The sequence below is a fragment of the Silurus meridionalis genome, chromosome 14, assembly GCF_014805685.1.
Source record: "Silurus meridionalis isolate SWU-2019-XX chromosome 14, ASM1480568v1, whole genome shotgun sequence".
NCBI lineage: Eukaryota > Metazoa > Chordata > Actinopteri > Siluriformes > Siluridae > Silurus > Silurus meridionalis.
Window position 1 is genome coordinate 13,803,851 of NC_060897.1, and position 16,796 is coordinate 13,820,646.

At 36.2% G+C, this 16,796-nt stretch overlaps 2 protein-coding genes across 2 annotated transcripts; both read right to left on the reverse strand.

The window, feature by feature from the left end:
• Nucleotides 1-3,652: 3,652 nt before the first annotated feature.
• On the reverse strand, nt 3,653-10,341 carry mcrip1 (MAPK regulated corepressor interacting protein 1). The gene is made up of 5 exons (XM_046865476.1): nt 10,196-10,341; nt 7,947-8,019; nt 5,426-5,541; nt 5,098-5,193; nt 3,653-4,353 (listed from the first exon to the last, which is right to left on the reverse strand). Exons 2-5 carry the CDS (start codon nt 7,952-7,954, stop codon nt 4,289-4,291), a joined length of 285 nt encoding a protein of 94 aa, XP_046721432.1. The 5' UTR covers nt 7,955-8,019; nt 10,196-10,341; the 3' UTR covers nt 3,653-4,288.
• Nucleotides 10,342-13,965: 3,624 nt separating this feature from the next.
• Nucleotides 13,966-16,108, reverse strand: ppp1r27a (protein phosphatase 1, regulatory subunit 27a). Its single transcript, XM_046866458.1, has 3 exons — nt 15,346-16,108; nt 14,989-15,139; nt 13,966-14,857 (listed from the first exon to the last, which is right to left on the reverse strand). Exons 1-3 carry the CDS (start codon nt 15,761-15,763, stop codon nt 14,737-14,739), a joined length of 690 nt encoding a protein of 229 aa, XP_046722414.1. The 5' UTR covers nt 15,764-16,108; the 3' UTR covers nt 13,966-14,736.
• Between the last annotated feature and the right edge of the window lie 688 nt (nt 16,109-16,796).

A 16,796-nucleotide genomic window follows, 5' to 3' on the forward strand; every position in this document is an offset into this window, starting at 1 on the left:
ATTTTTGATTATAATGTATTATTAAAATAAACAGAGCCTTATTCTGCCAGTTCACTTCAGCGCCATTTAAAGATGGATTATCATTTGCAGCCGGTTTATTGAGTTGACGACCGGTTTATCGTGAACGCCGTGACGACTTTAAGACTTTAAATTCGCTTTGACCTTTGAGCCTTGAATGACGCTTTGCTTCCTCGCTGAACGACTGTACGATGACACTGTGTCAGGAGATAACTTTCAAAATAGTAAAAAAAAAGTTTGTAAATAAAAACTGCAATAGGAGCTAGGCTAAAGCATTGTTTATTATTTCAAAAACAGAACCTTAAGTGATCTAATAGATTCCGTTGATGTTTACGCTATCATAATAGCCTAGTTCATAATTACTCTTTTTAGTTTTTAGATAAATGATGCTGTTGTATTTACTGAATAAATACAATTTAAGCTTACAAGCACAATTAAAAAAGTGAATTATTCTTTTTGTTTAGTAGTTTGTCTCTTTTACTTCCCCTGTTTGATTATATAGTGCATATTTAGGGGTTTTAGATGCAACAGATAATATGACAATCTAGAGTCTATATTGTTTCAGTGGGAAGGGAAACTGATGTCCATATCCAGTATAGTAAAGTATGCCATAATGTTTATTAACCCAAATATTGTATCAGTGTGCTAGTGGTTTTCTGGTGGTCTAGTGGTTAGGATGCGGCGCCTTCACCGCCTACTGTAAATAAACATAAAACTTACTAAAGTTACCATTTAAGTAATAAAAAAACATGATAAAAACAAATTATTTTACTCTGTAGTTACTTGTTTTATACAAGGAATAAAAAAGAAGAAAAAACAGAGCTTGTCCGGATGCACTTTTATATATATTTTTTCTTTCTTTTTTTTTAGTTTTGGTCTTGTATATGTTTTAAGTGCTCTTTTATTTATTCTGAAAGGTGGAGGGAAGGAGCCCAGGGGGCCTCCAAATGTTGAACCGGCCCTGGTGAAACTTAAATTATAATTGAAAACAATGCAATTTAATGTACAATAAAGTTCAATGCCTAATATTAAAGCTATTCAGTGGCCTCTTATGAGAAACTCCTTATTAAAAATAAATAAATAAATAAATAAATACACACACACACACACACACACACACACACACACACACAAATATAAATAAATAAATATATATATATATATATATATATATATATATATATATATATATATATATATATATATATATATATATGGCATGGCCCATGCCATGTTTGGGCATCCTTGTATTATAGGCAATGAGGTTTTTATTCATCCACACACAGAGCACAACAGGTCCAAAAGAACATTATTCACAATCCCACTTGTGTTTAAGAAGTTCAGTGTTGTATTCCATCTATTTAATTTAAAGTCAAGCTGACTAAGAATACCATAAATACATTAACTTTTATGAATGTGTTTTGTATAAATATTATAAATAGCATTTATAATTGTACATTAACAAAGAAAAACAAAACTAGATAAAAAAAAATAATAATAATAATTTGTCCGTCTAATAAATAATTTTAAATTTCAGGTTATTAGTTAAACCCAGCATTGGTAATATTAAACAAAATTCAAATCTGAAATTAAACCAGAATTCTCTCAATCAGTAGATTAAGTTTTGATGGTTGTAGAAAGCAGAGAGCACATATTAACAGCAGTGCAATTTGTGGGCAATTTGTACATCACATCACACCAGCTTTTAGGCATAAAAGAAGTCCCATAACTTGGTGACTGGCAGTAGACCCAGCCAATTGGGAGTAAAAGAGAATGAGGACCCGTTGACGCCTGCGTCAGCATGCATCCTGAGTGATTTGATCACAAGTGGATAATGCCAAGCCCAGGTGCGAATGTGTCTCAAAGACACATTGTGATTGCAATCACTCAGATCACTTTCAGAGCAGGTCAGGATGCGCATGACTACTTCACATTGACGGTGTGAATGTGAAGGCGTCTCAATGTACCCTGGAATGCAACAAAAGACCTAATGCACTTCTTTTTGTAGCATTCTGATAGGCCTTATGGTTAAAATCTGCAGAAATAAAAGCAACTGCTTTTGTGGCTTTTTCCTCCCCTATTCATTTATACATTTTATTAGCAATTCATGAATCATGATGATAATTTCTGGCTTAAACATGTTTGCGGCGAAGGCTGCTGTAATAAATATATGAGACCGATAAATGATAGCGATCAGAGGTTTACTTAGATCATTGGAGACATTTAGGTGTTTTTTTTTCCCTGTATGATTATATTTCAAACTCAGTTATATTCAGTAAGGAGTAATTTTAGCCTACTCAACTGGTGAACTGTTGTCTACTCTACAGTAGAAAACAAGCAGAAATGCCTTTCTATACATGGTAGAGTGTTCAGCTCCATTCTTATGTCCTTTGTATGACAAAAAAAAAAAAAAAAACAGTGAGATTTGCCTCAAGTAGATGATTTCATTTGGATAATGGGGAAGAAATGATATGAGGAAATGGCTATGTGGTTAAATAAGTAGAAATTAAAAGGAAACACTGCATTTAAAACTCCCTGAACTGCTTTACTAAAACTGGGCATGACTTTTGGGAAGGGTTACAAACTTTAGTAAGACACTACATTAGTTTATTAGTCTTGTGCTAGTAGAGAAGCAAGTGCAGTCAGAAATATTAATCAGGAAGTCTGTGTGCAGAGTTTAATCAAATAGTGAGTTTGATTCTGCACTATTTGTACCTACTTATCAATGTTTTGGATCAACAAATAAGATTTCTTAATAAGACAGACCATCTAAGTATATCCTGTTACCCTGGCTGTGAAAATAGTGAAAGCGTAGAGAAATCTATGAAATTTGTTACACAGTACATTAGAAAAATATCAGTAACATCCAGGACCTATACTTCTTCAAGCACAGGTCTGGTTATATAATGGAAAACGCAACATTTGGCCTGTATATTGCTACCTAAATTCTCAACAAAACAAGTAGGACTATGAATAATATCACATTTGGACATTCAAAAACAACTTGTCTGAATCATAGATTTAAATAGTTGGATTATGTTTGCAAAATATTTATTCTACATCTGTTATTGCTCCAGCTTGGTCCAGGCTGCAGTCTGAGTTCCAATTCATCCCAAAAGCTCTATAGCAGGCCACTGTAGATCTTCCACGCCATTCCATGTAAACCACATGTTCCTGGAGCACACTTTGTACACAGGGGCAAAGTCATGCTGGAACAGGGTTGTGTTTTCTTATTTGAGCGAAGGGAAATTGTAATGCTACCACACTCAGACATTTTATACAGTTGTGTGCCTCCAACTTTGTGGTAACAGTTTTTCTAAAGAACCACACATGGCTGGAACAGTCAGGTGTTCCAATCGAGTTGTCCATATACTGTATGAGGGGTCAACAATACCATGACACTCCCAACCCTTGCAAAATAAAATGATTAAACAGGCATTTACACTTTGCTATGAGTGATCATTGCTGACATTCACTTCCCAGATATTTGTTTAGACTTCAAACTGTTCAGCACCAGCATGTAATGAACTGTTTTTTTTAATGATTAAATCAAACAAAAGCACGTTTTACAGTAAGACTGTATCAGTTAGTGAGAGAAAACATGGAATGGAAGGAAATGAGAACAAAGCAAATGTGAGCTGTTGGTTGAGATACCATAAAAGATCATTTTATTTCAATTTCAAGGCTTAAAAGACAGAAAAATGTAATGTGTACATTTTTTTTTTTTTTTTTTTTAAAAGAAGAATGTGTATCTCGGTTAAAAAATATTTGGCCTGCCTTTACTATTTCAATATTTTATTCTACCAAACTAATTTAAAAAAAAAAAAAAAAAAAAAAAAGAAAAAAGAAAGGAAAAAAGCCTTTGGGCACTTTCCTTCCAAAGAAAGTGCCCGTCATGTTTTTTCAGAGGGCGACTCCTTCCCTGTTACCGTATGCCAAGTTCCTCCTGCCTTCTCCTTCTGCCGGTTTATAATCTTTATAATACACAACGCATACGAAAATGAATCCAGAATACAAAAGAAAAGTTGACAACAAATTCCCTGAAATCGGCTAATAAGAGTTGCGCAGTATCGGCATGAGAATCAGGGATGTGACGGACCTTGAACATACATCAGCAAGTTTTTCCAGACCACAGTTCGATGAGGCAGCGAAGGAAGAGGATTTCTGGACTTACGTGGCTGACAGAAGGCTGCTGGCATAAAAAAAGGTCCCAAAGAGAATGAGTGGGGAGGAAAAAAAGCTGCTGGACCAAGATTAGAAAGGAAATTCACTAAGACTTCTTGCAGTCCTGTGTGCTTGGCCTCCTGAGTTCATTCAGGTCCACCGGGGTGAAGGCTGAAACAGAACACATGCTTGATCAGGATTTTATTTTTTTATTTTTTTTAATTGTGGACTCAAAAAATAGGATTTGCTACAATAAACATGGGTGTGAATTGCTGAGGAGATATAGAGCAATATTACTTATTTGCTCTTGATTTCCCACTCTCTGATCAATAATATTCAAGTCAAGTGGCTTTTATTGTCATTTTTACTATACACAGTGGTACACAGTAAAAACGAGACAACCCTGGTGCTACACTAAACAACATAGAGCTACAACACAACACAAAGCTACATAAAGTGCAAAAAAAAAAAAAAAAAAAAGGACAAAGTGCAGCTACATGAAGTTCAATCCTGTTTCCTCATTGTTTAATTAATACAATGAATGCATTTCTCTCACCTAACAGTAGATGGTGCAATTTAGTTACAGTAGCCACTGATATGTTAAAATGTTATGCATCATCTCAGGTAGAACAAAATCAGTGGCATGTGCAAGTACGATGTGGTGACTGACTCACGCTTATTGCCAACCATTAACCATTTTTAAGGATTAAACAAGACAAACTCAAAGTAGTAAACATTCATGTGGACTAGCTAAGGAATGTTGAGTGATTATATAAATATTTTATTATATACAAGTGGCCAGTTATCTGGCAATTCCATTCTCCAAACAAATCGCACTGCAATAGCTTACCATAAAAAAAAAAACCCATCATAAATAAAACAATATCACACATATGATGCTTTTTGGAAACTCACAAAGCAGGTTAGGGTTTGGGGTTTTCTCCACATATTCTTGTGGTCCTCGTTCACTGTTTTGCGGTGATTTAATATCTCTAAGAACACACAGCCATGCTGGAAGGAGGGCATAAGAAACATTATGAACATTTTTAAGGGTTTCGGTCAATAAGCGCATTTTAGTACATCTAGTTATAAGTCTATGCATTTGGATGCTGTGCCATTTTAAATGATCCAAGATTACACTGGATACTGGCTTTAATATTCCTCATTTTAAATGTAAGAGATAATGTAAATGTACAAAAAAATGAAAGAAGCGCATAAAATGTGCATAGTGGAAGAGACTTACTGTCATGGATAAAGCGCACGTTTTCTTCATGTGCCGGGGTGTAGAGCTCGCCAGTATTAGTCGGAGACCGAGGACTAGCCGTCCTTTTGTATGTATGCATTCTTGGAGTAGACGAGCTGGAGAAAATAAACAGCTGGTAAACCAAACGGTTTGAGTCCCATTTTTCAGAGACCATTAAGTTTAATTTCCCTAAAACACTGAAAACATTAAGTTCTCTGTGATTTGATTTTGTGTGTTCCTCACTCTTCTTGCAAACTAGCTATTGGGCATCTTTTTTTTTGGTTGTCATCTATATTATTTCTGTCTACGTTTGTGGCCTGGCTTTGTAATTACTCTTGCCCTGCAGTTTTGAGCTACAACATTACACCACACAAGGGCATATTTTTACACATATCCACCCATTTATCGATTGCCTTTGTTTTGTGTTCACATAGCGCACATTCACAAAAAAAACAAAAAACACACTACTGGCTGAGGGACGCATTGAAGAAAAAAAACTAATGAACAAAAGTGCATGTAAAAATTAGAGAAAATAATTGAGCACAGAGAACACAAATCGACATTAAATATATGATGAAATAATAGTCACTTTGTTATGTGGTTACTTGCACTAGATAAACACATCAGCTGTCAGTCAAGGTGTGTTTAGTTTATGTCTTGCTGTTGGGCAAATTCCCAGGAGATGAGAAACATATGCCAGTGCGCTCAAAATGTTTGATTTGTGCAACATTACTTCATTGACTTGAATCAGCACAAGGAAAGGAGGAGGATTAACATTTTTCCAGTAGGAATGTGCTGTTTTGAGAGCAACAAATGCTTTCCTTCAATTTCTTCCTCATAATGTGAGAGTCATACAAACCTTCTTAAAGTGGTTATAAAGTTATACAACTTAATTTATTTCAGCGGTTCTCAAACTTGCGGCCACCAGATGTCGCTAGGGGGCTGCATAGAGATTTTAGAATCTACATAAAAAAATTATTTTACCTGTATATCAGCATTGTCAATGTAAAAAAAAATGCGCAGCACACTGAATCACTAAAACCTTTGTTAATGTACTAGTGTATTTTATGAAATGTAGATTAAAAAAATAAAAAGTATATTCAACATCAGAGAAATAAGACTACTAACAAAAGTTACGTTTCCACCATTGTATAAATTAATTTGTTTTTGGTACAATCAAAAGTGTTTAAGTAAAATTGTAAGTTTGATATTTTGCTCTAGGAGTTTTCTTCTGGGGTCCACAAAAGGATTCACCCTACACAAGAGCGCCTCCTGCTGAAAATGTTTGAGAACCAGTGATTTAATTGACAAGTTAGGCTTCACCCCCAACAAAATTAATTAATGCTGATGAAGCACTGTGTCTATGCACAATACTCAAAAACTGTATGGTAGAAACTAGAGGTCACCGGTTTTGCAGATTAATTAATTAATAAAGGCAGAATGGCAAGAACAAATATCAGAATTGCGAAAAAAAAAGTCAGTTAAAAAAAAAGTTGAATTTAAACCGAAACAAAGAAAACACCATAAAGTAAGTTTAATTATTATTATTATTTTTTAAATTAGCCTCAAAATGATTTTTAAATTTTTTTTAATACATTTGTATTTTGATATAATATTGATGTTAAATGCACTGTATGCAATTTTAGCAATAAAATACATTTTTCTAAAAAGGAAACAAATGACTTTTCATCTTAAGAGACCCGTCTTATTTTCTCTTGTATATTTAGTTTTGCTCTTAATAAAAAAAAAATTCCTTCTTAACTGATTACTTGAATTAATCATTGGAATGATTGGTAGAATACTCGATGACTCGATAGCTACAGCCCTGGTAGAGACATCCTTGATGAAAACCTGCTCCAGAGCGCTCTGGACCTCAGACTGGGGTGACGGTTTAACTTCCAACAGGACAATGACCCTAAGCATACAGCCAAGATAACAAAGGAGTGGCTACAGGACAACTCTGTGAATGTTCTGCATCCAACCTGATGAATCTTCAGAGGTTCTGCAAAGAACAATAGGAGAAACTGCCCAAAAAAAGGTGTGCCACGCTTGGAGCATCAAAGTGAAAAAGACTTGAAGCTGTAATTGGTGCCAAAGATGCTTCAACAAAGTATTAAGCAAAGACTGAATACTTATGTACATGTGATTCTTTTTCATATTTTTTTTTATTTTTAATAAATTTTGAGGAAAATAATTAAATTAATGCATTTGGGAATAAAACTAAAATTGTGGAAAAAGTGAACGTTGAACACGTTCCTGATGCGCTGTATATGTTCTCAAGTTACCAGGGTTGCTGATTCTGTGAAAAATTAGATGCTAACCAAAACGCAAATGGAGCGCCGAACTGAACAGCCAGCTCAGTGTGGGAACTATTCTGCTTTGTTAGGAAATTGTATTCAGGAAAAAAGAGAGAGAGAAAAAAAAAGAGAGAATAAATTAAGTTGAAATAAATGTGTGGATGTAGCGCAAAGCTGAAGTCTGTTGAAAAGACAATACGAATAAAATTTATTTCCATCTTTACCTGGTCATTGTGGGATAACTAGGCTTACGTCTCCTCTTCTCGATCCTGGACGGTCCTTCGCGTTGCTCAATACCTACAAACAGATACAACATATATTATTACTACTGGAACTACTGCGGAAAAACAAACAAAAACGGGAGAACTAAAAGGAAGATTAAAATGCAGATTGTAGTTCATAAATGTAACTAGTATATCGGTGACATTATTATCGTTTGCACATTCCCGAAAAAACATGTTTGCAACAGGGCACAATCTTAAAACTGCTGTTTAATCGGTAATGTTAGGGGGAATTCCAGCCATATGGAGGACATCTGAACTCATGTTGACTTTCAAAGTGTCTTATTGCCTGCATAATTGCTAGAGGTTTGACATCACATGAGCTTTGAAGAAAATATCCATTACATTATGACATTATAACATTATTACTGGTAAGCAAATAACACTCACTCTTTAACACCTGTTAGTGAGTGGGATATATTTGGCAGCAAGTGAACATTTTGTCCTCAAAGTTGATGTGTTAAAACCAGGAAAAATGGGCAAGCGTGAGGATTTGAGTGAGTTCGACAGGGGCCAAATTGTGATTTCTAGACGAGTGTGTCAGAGCATCTCCAAAACTGCAGGTCTTGTGAGATGTTCCTGGTCTGCAGTGGTCAGTATCTATCAAAAGTTGCCCAAAGAAAGAACAGTGGTGAACCGGTTACAGGGTCATGGACGGCCGTGGCTCACTGATGCACGTGGGTTGCAAAGGCTGGTCTGTGTGGTCCGATCAAATTGCTGGAGAAGTTAATGCTCGGTGGGTCAGAACCGTTTTGCCAGCAAAAGGGGAACCAACACAATATTAGGCAGGTGGTCATTTTGTTATGCCTGATCGGTGTATACGAAAAAAAGAATTACTGTAACACCAAAATGCTTTAAGAGTTCATCGTAAAATCAGTAGTTTTGACCTAACAGGGTAAAAGTAAGCAGCTGTTTCCAAAAAAAAAAAAAGCACTGCCACTAAAGACTACCAAGACCAAACATTAGAAAAAAAGGCTTATTATTGGAATTCACTAATTTCTGCCATGCAAGTTCCTATAGATTAGTTACCATTGAAAAGAGAATTTACAAGGGTGGGTAAAAAATAACAGGGGTGGGCAAAATCTTTGGCTTAAGGGCCACACTGGGTTTTAAAATTTGACAGGTGGAGTGGACCAGTAGCAGATCCAGCTAATGTAAATTACATGCAAATCCAATTACCTAAAAAAAAAATAAAACTTGTATTTAGTTTCAGTGGGAACAGTGTTGCTGGTCACCCAAATACTTTGTTGAGCCTATAAATTAGCTCCTAACCTCTAAGCACTAATCCCCTTTTCTTGCACTGACTTCATGTTGGGTGGAAAAGTGGTGGCTGATATTGAAATCTTTAAAAAAAAACGCAAAATTTCACTGTTTTTTTTTGGTCCATTCATTCCATTCGATAAAGTGGGGCTTTTGATGCAAAACATGAAGAATGAATATCTGTGTGTAGAGACGATGGACTGTTTTAAAATGCAATTTGTAAATACTTGACAGGATGGATTAATCAGAAAAACAACAGGCCGGTTTTAACAAAACAACAAGATAAATTTAACAGCAATATGGGCTAAATTAAATAGGTTGGGTGTGGCACTCAGGCCATAGTTTGCTCACCACTGTACTAGATCGTAATTACAGCCAATATGAATAATTAACCAATCAGCAATGAGAATTGAACAGACACGCCCCCTAGAGGACTGGGAGCCGTGTGTGTTTGTGTTTTTGTGCGTGTCTTCCTGAAAACAGGAAACTTTATGTCACTTATATTTGAATAAAATTATAAAAATATCACTTACATGAAAACAAGAATAACAAAAAACCGTGGCATTTTAGCCAGTTTGAGGGGGAAAAAAAAGGTTATATATAGTGTTTGTTATTGTTTGTAGCTCACGAGCTAATTCTGCTAAAACAAACAGTAGTTCCTATGACCATTTCGTATTTTAAATATTCAGCTCCTCAATATGACCACGTCGTATATGTTTTAAAAATGCACTATTCCCCCGACTGAAGATTAATTTAAGAATTTTAGTGAATGAATCTCCGTCATCCTGCACAAACTGAGCAGTTATGGAGCAGCACTCGTTTCCTGTCGACGCTAACACGCTGCAAGCATCTTACACACAGCGCATACAGCTAGAAAAAAGAAAGAATGCACCTCCGTGGAATAATACACTTTAGAGAAAGGTTGGACAAACCTGTGCGGTTCTTTCTTTTCACTTTCCTTTGGATAAGAGAAAGAGGATGTGGCCAGCCGCAGTGCTGCTAGCACTCTGCCCAAGTAGCTCCGGGTCGGCAAAACAAAAGCGGCACGTCTGCGCATGCGTACTACAGAACTCGGTAAGACGCACACTGCTCCCTTCTAAATTTCAGTCCATCACCCGGCATAAATTCCAAACCAGCAGACGAAGCAAAGCGAAAAACAGAGTCTAATCCAAGAACAAATCCACACAATATTATTTTAGATCTTTTTATTCTTTCTAGAGTTTCTAAAGATGAATAGCATCAAGTAAACTCATTCAGCTCTACTATAAATCAGGGGTTCTCAAGATGTTCTGTAGACTTTTTTTAAAAACTAGAAAATAGGTTTGGCAGCTCCATTAAGAACTGAATTTTTTATGAACAAAATTTAAGGCTCATAATTCAAATGTACAAAAAATAAAAAAACTACAAGTGGAGCTTAAATGGAAAAAAAAAAACATGGAGTGCTCCCTGACTGTTCCACAAAAGACCTTAACTTATTTCATGCCTGTTTTTTATTTATTTATTAAGGTAGATAGATAGATAGATAGATAGATAGATAGATAGATAGATAGATAGATAGATAGATAGATAGATAGATAGAGCAGGTAAAATAAGTATTGAACACATCACCATTGTTCTCAGTAAATACATTTTTAAGGAAATTTTTACCAGATGTTGGTAACAACCCATGCAACCCAAACTTAGAAAGAATCAAACTACATATTTCCATAAATTAGGTTATGTGTAATAATGTGAAATGACAGGGGAAAAGTATTGAACAGTATTTAAAAGTTTGTACAAAAGCCTTTGTTGGTAATGACCTCTTTAAGACACCTCCTGTATACAGAAACCAGTTGCACGCATTGTTCAGGTGTGATTTTGGCCCATTGTTCTACACAGCCTTCAAATCTTGAAGGTTCTGTGGAACAGCGCTAGTGTTAGAGTGTGGCTATCTCTATCACTATGGATTCTTTAAAGTTTTCAGGCTTACTCAAAGCTACTGTAGGTAGCGCTAGTGTTAGCCGCTAACTAGGAAGTGGCTATCTCTAGCACTATGGATTCTTTAAAGTTTTCAGGCTTACGCAAACAAATCTTATTTCCGGTACGGAGTGTGTAGCCACAGCGACACTGCACTAACTCTAGTTTCTTTTTTTATACCCCTGGCATTGTTGTGTATGTTTTGATGTTTAATAATAATAATAATAATAATAATAATAAAAATTGCTCAAAGTGCGAGGCAGAGACTAAACAAACGTGCAGTACTTTATTTCCTGAGAAAACTCAGATTTTAACTATGTTCCACCTGTAAAAGGATTGTATATATGAGAGGTTGACCGATATGGGGTTTTCTCTGGCCGATGTCGATATTTAGAAATCATGGCAGCCGTTGGCCGATATTTGAAGCCGTTTTTTTTGCCCGATATGTTTAGGCCGATTTTCTTTGATCCCCTTCCTCTCATAGAATCTAATAGTTAGAAATTGCTTACATTTTCTGCATCGTCTTATTTATTAACATCTGGTTATCTACATTTAGTAATGAACACTCGGGGCTGAATCATAGACAGTATATGTCCTGTAGGTGGTGCTGTAGACTAGATGGCTGTTTCTGCTGCCACCAAGGTTCAGGATCCTTTAGAAATTCACATAAAACCCCCATAAAACAAATGCATTGACTCTCAAAGATAAACTCTCCTTTTATTTACTAAACATATTCAGAAAATCCAAAGGTTAAGTCAATTAATTTTAAATATTTTTCATGTTTAGTGCATTGTACAGGGTGTGCCACGGAAAAGTAGCCCACAAGCGTGGCACCGGTATTGTAGGCGGGTTTCTTTTCCATGGCCCATCCTGTATTTTGCTGTGAAACATTTATGTTGGAGTGTTTTGTATATAAACGTGACAGTATATGGATACACAAACCGTATAATTGATAACAGGAATACACAAATTATACAATTAGTGTTAAAATTTGTGTACTAATTTGTGGTAAGGTTTTAACAGCCTGTTTATTTTAGCTGAACACACAAATTTGAAAGAATTGTTACTAGTATTGAAAGAATTATTACTAGTAAAGAACTAGTAACTAGTTACAAAAAATATTGCTGATTATCTGTGCCAGACATGCTACAAGCCATCACACTGTTATGGCTCAGCTGGCATAAAGAAACTGGAAAATGTATTGTGTGTTGTGTTTAGGGGGAAAATATAGTTAAAAAGACTGCTACTTTTTTGTAGGGGTTGGAAAAGTGGGCTATAAATCATTTGTATTTACCACATCTTTTCATGCTGTGCACCACTTTTGAGCCAGCACTGATATGACCAATAACCAATCACCTTGTGCCATTCCTGTACATGTCCAGGGTTTGTGCAGGTATTTGTTTTTCTTGTTACTGGCACATTTCAGAGTGAGATAAGAGACCAATCTGGAATGTCTCAACCTTCAGTGACCCATATACTGTGTACTGCATTTCATCATCGGGTTTGTTCTGCTCACCTGTTTTTTTTTTACATTGAGGATATACTGGTGCCCTGAGAGACTGAAAGGTGTATCAGTGTTCTGGCAGGACTTCTGGCTGATAGTCCCAGGGACACTTAAAAAAGATCAGTTTCTCTGTGTGATTGTGCTTGGTTTCCGTGATTGCTTGGGATTTTCTTTTGTTTATTTTTTTTTCCATTTTTATGTCTAACCCTTTTTTCTTATCTCATTTCCTCTTCCATTTCACATCGGTGTAGTTCTTATTTAAAATAACGCTTAACTATTAAAAAATGTATGACAAACTCAATTTTGACTCATATAATTGTCTTCCTTCCCGCGGTCAGTTCCTTGTGATCTTAGCCTTCTATCAAGTTTTCTGAGTGTCACTAAGTGCAGTTCAGCTCCAGCATAATTATTCTTTGCATTTTACAAAAAAAAAAAAAGTATTACCAAAACATCTTGTATGAATGATTAAGGGTAAATGATATTATACACTATTATTATTATATTATATTACTATTATTTTTATTATATTAAATATCGGTTAAAATATTTAATAACGATTAATCGCAACTTAATCACACATTATTATCTGTTCTAAATGTACCTTCAATTTTTTTTGTTTTTTTGTTTTTAATACTCCAATCAACAAGGGCATGGACAAATATGGATGCTTTATGTAAATGCATGATTATTATTAGCGAAACCATCATCAACATAGAGCATGAAGACAAAATCTTCTTGTAAATGTTTAAAAGTAATTATGGTGTTTTAAATTACATAAATCATCAGGACAACTAATGGAACTTTTGCCATTTTTCCACATGGACGGTTTTAATTGCTGGGTGTGTGCACCGTGGCGGCTTTGGTCTGGGCTACAACTCTCTGATCCATTATCACAGTAGATGGCGGAAATGACCGAATGCGAACCGGCAATAAAAAAGAAGATTCATTTCAGCAGATTTTGGTGCTTGATTTGAGACTTGGCACATAAGTAAAACAAATGTTTAGTGATTAAAATGAATCTTTTATAATTTATCATTATTTTATTTTAGATGTCGTAAATAAATGTGTTGAAGGTTTTAATTTTGCCTCTTTTATATTTATTTATTTATATTTTTGTTAAAAATGGTCAAACAGAAATGCACGCTGCTTACAGTATACCACACTGACTTTCTAAATACTACATATAGCTATTGAAGATGTAATTAATAAATGTTTGTTTCCATAATCAAACAGAAAACCAAGTTAAGCATGAAAAGCACCTTTATTTATGAAACAGTAGAAAAGAGATAAGCATAAGACTTTACACGAGAAATTCTGTAAGAAATAGTGCACTCATTAAAGCAGTACAGAAAGTGTAGTATTTCGCTCATATACAAATCCTATTATTAAAAACGTACACGTTTTCAGTGTTGTCTCAAGCTGCCCAGCAGGCCAGAGATACACTGCTGTCCTAAACAGTGTACGGATTAAACACATCAGTACATATACTGTGTGATAAACCAGGTTAGGCACTTTAAAATAGAATTGTGTTTTTAGTTACATTTTAGATACTATGCACAGATCCATGAACATAACACAACAATTCCTTGCGTGACTGTATATAAGAGTTGCCCTGCTCTAAATTTAAGGCATAAACTGGATGACGTACTTGCATTGATGAAATGATACGGCTGGGATGGCCGTCAGGGTGCAGTGTAATCTGATCTTCAGAGAGGAGATAGTATGTGTGCAGCAACTGCATAGTGGGGAAGGGGGGATTAAAAGAACCAAGGTTTTGAAGTAAAGATGTATAGTAGTACAAAGCTGTATACGGTATATAGAAAGAAGATTGGCAAACACTATTCCTCAATCTCGTTGCAACAAATAAAAACAAAAAAGAGAGAAAAAAGTGAGTTTTACAAAAGAAATGATCTGCCCTTGTTCCAATCTGTGGTCATTAATAATAAACAGAAGCTACATCCTCTTATAAAGCCTTGAGTCCTTGAAGTTCTTTTGGGTTTCTAATGCTGTCACTTACACACAGCCTACTTCAAACAGTTTGACCAGCTCTTTGCAGTCGGGGTCAATAAGATCTGCTGGCTTCTCCCCATTTGCATTCTTAGCTTCTGAACTTGCACCTAGAGAAAGTAGATACCTGTGGAGAAGAGCAGATTCATTCACTAAAGACGCAACAGAAAGTCATATATTATTTGTATTCTTTAACATCTGCTACTGTTATTTCTCGACCTTCCGCTGCATTTACACGTAAACAAGTATATACTATACCGTGCAATCTCAGGGTAGCTATCACTGCAGGCCATATGCAGAGGTGTCCAGCCATCCTCATCTCTTTGATGAACGTCAGCTCCATATTTAATCAGAAGCTTCACGCACTCCAGGTTCCCTGAGAGAACAGCCTCATGGAGAGCTGCCATGCCTATTTGGAAGAAAGACAGAGATGAGAAGATAAATGGGCTTGTTTTTCACATTTTAACTCACAGATGTTTCTTATTTATCTTGCTTCAAGACATTACAAAGTTACCTACACCTGTTACCTCTTCTCAAGTTTGTTTTTGTCCATTGATTAATCAGTTATCAATAGTGGCAAAAAAAAACCCCATTAAAAATACAAAACTTGTTTACCAGAATGGAAGATCTTGTCCACTCGCACTTTCCTCGCTCTCATAAAGCGCCCAATCATTTCCAGATCTCCTTGCCGGACATAATCCTGGAAGATGACATCGTTGGTAAAGCGGACGGTCCGATTAGGCTTGCTTGTTACAATGGGAGTCTGCGGCGCAGGTGTACTGTGATTTCTGACATGTCGTGAGGGCTTGCTGTAGACAGACGTGTAGGAGGAAGAAGCGGTTTTGTAAACAGGGGTGTATGCAGGCGGAGTGTAGTAGGTTGGTGTGTATTTTGCTGAGCTGTAGTGGCTTGTAGAGTAGGAGCTCGTGGAGTACTCCTGCTTTGGAGTGTAATGCCTAGGAGTGTAGTGTGTTGGTGTGTATGTGCTCGGACGTGTGTACTGAGACACAAGGTTCTGGCAGCTGTACTTCATAACTGCAATCACTACGCTACGGCCTCCACTGCTGCTTCGAGCATAGGACTAGGTGCAAGAGAAATGCAGAAAAATAAAAAAAGTTTTACAAAACAAGCAAGATCCGTAATGTGAGCGCCCTCCTTTCTGTGTTACTTTCTTCAGTGGCCTTCCAGTACAAAAGCTGAAATCCTTCACAGTCCTTCTTTTGTACCTTATCCTCTTCTGTTACTGTTCTCAGTAGACTTTCAACAACCTCTCAAATGTCTTTCCAAACAAATTTTTTAGTTTCCGACTGTCACTCAGCTTTATCGTTCCTCCTTACTATACCTCTGCTTGTGTCTTGTGCTTTCTCATTTTGGGTTCCCGTCTGACTGTACAGGCTGAAGTAGAACCCTTTATAGATTTTGTCAAGTTATTTTAGGGATGTCGTTCCTTGTATCAAGTGACTTCCCCACACAGTGGCGAGTGGCTGCCCCATAGCCACTCCTCGAATGGTGTCACATGTGCCATGACCTTTGACTCTACTCCCCATGAAACACTTTCAAAAATTCAATCAATACGTGCATTTTGACATGAAGGACCTAGACCTGTATTTGGAAGCAGTAGTATTAACAAACTTGGTTCACTTGGATGTCGACTTCAGGCAGCAAATGCCCAGAAATTAGAGTTTTATCAGAGACACATGCTTCCTTAGCACCTGCAGGAGCCCCATGTGATCTTTAATGTGATGTGTGTTGTGTTATTAATCATCTCACTTCATGCCGGTCAACAGCAGTTACGTAATGTTATGTGCCTTGGAACTGGGGCATAGCATTCAGTATATGGTCTCCCAAGGGTGAATGGAGTCTCTGGTAAACCACTTTTTTATCTCAAACAGAAAAAATACCACATCACATTACTGTATGCTGCTCTAGTGGAAGCATTTGGAATATGAGCTATAATAACACATTTTTCTATGTACCGGAGTTCATTTCAAATCTGCACAAAGTTCATGCATTTTTTCTTAATTGTCTACATTTACAATGAAATAAAACCATTTATTTAGAGTTAT

What these genes read in the sequence shown, in the direction of transcription:
- mcrip1 (XM_046865476.1), bottom strand. An exon ending in CGTGCGCTTTATCCATGACA is followed by an intron (nt 5,194 to 5,425) that starts GTAAGTCTCTTC and finishes CCCTCCTTCCAG; the next exon opens with CATGGCTGTGTGTTCTTAGA. An exon ending in CCCAAACCCTAACCTGCTTT is followed by an intron (nt 4,354 to 5,097) that starts GTGAGTTTCCAA and finishes GTTCTGTTTCAG; the next exon opens with CCTTCACCCCGGTGGACCTG.
- ppp1r27a (XM_046866458.1), bottom strand. Translation starts at nt 15,763, where the DNA reads ATGAAGTACAGCTGCCAGAACCTTGTGTCTCAGTACACACGTCCGAGC. An exon ending in GGACAAGATCTTCCATTCTG is followed by an intron (nt 15,140 to 15,345) that starts GTAAACAAGTTT and finishes TCTTCCAAATAG; the next exon opens with GCATGGCAGCTCTCCATGAG. An exon ending in AGCTACCCTGAGATTGCACG is followed by an intron (nt 14,858 to 14,988) that starts GTATAGTATATA and finishes TCTTCTCCACAG; the next exon opens with GTATCTACTTTCTCTAGGTG.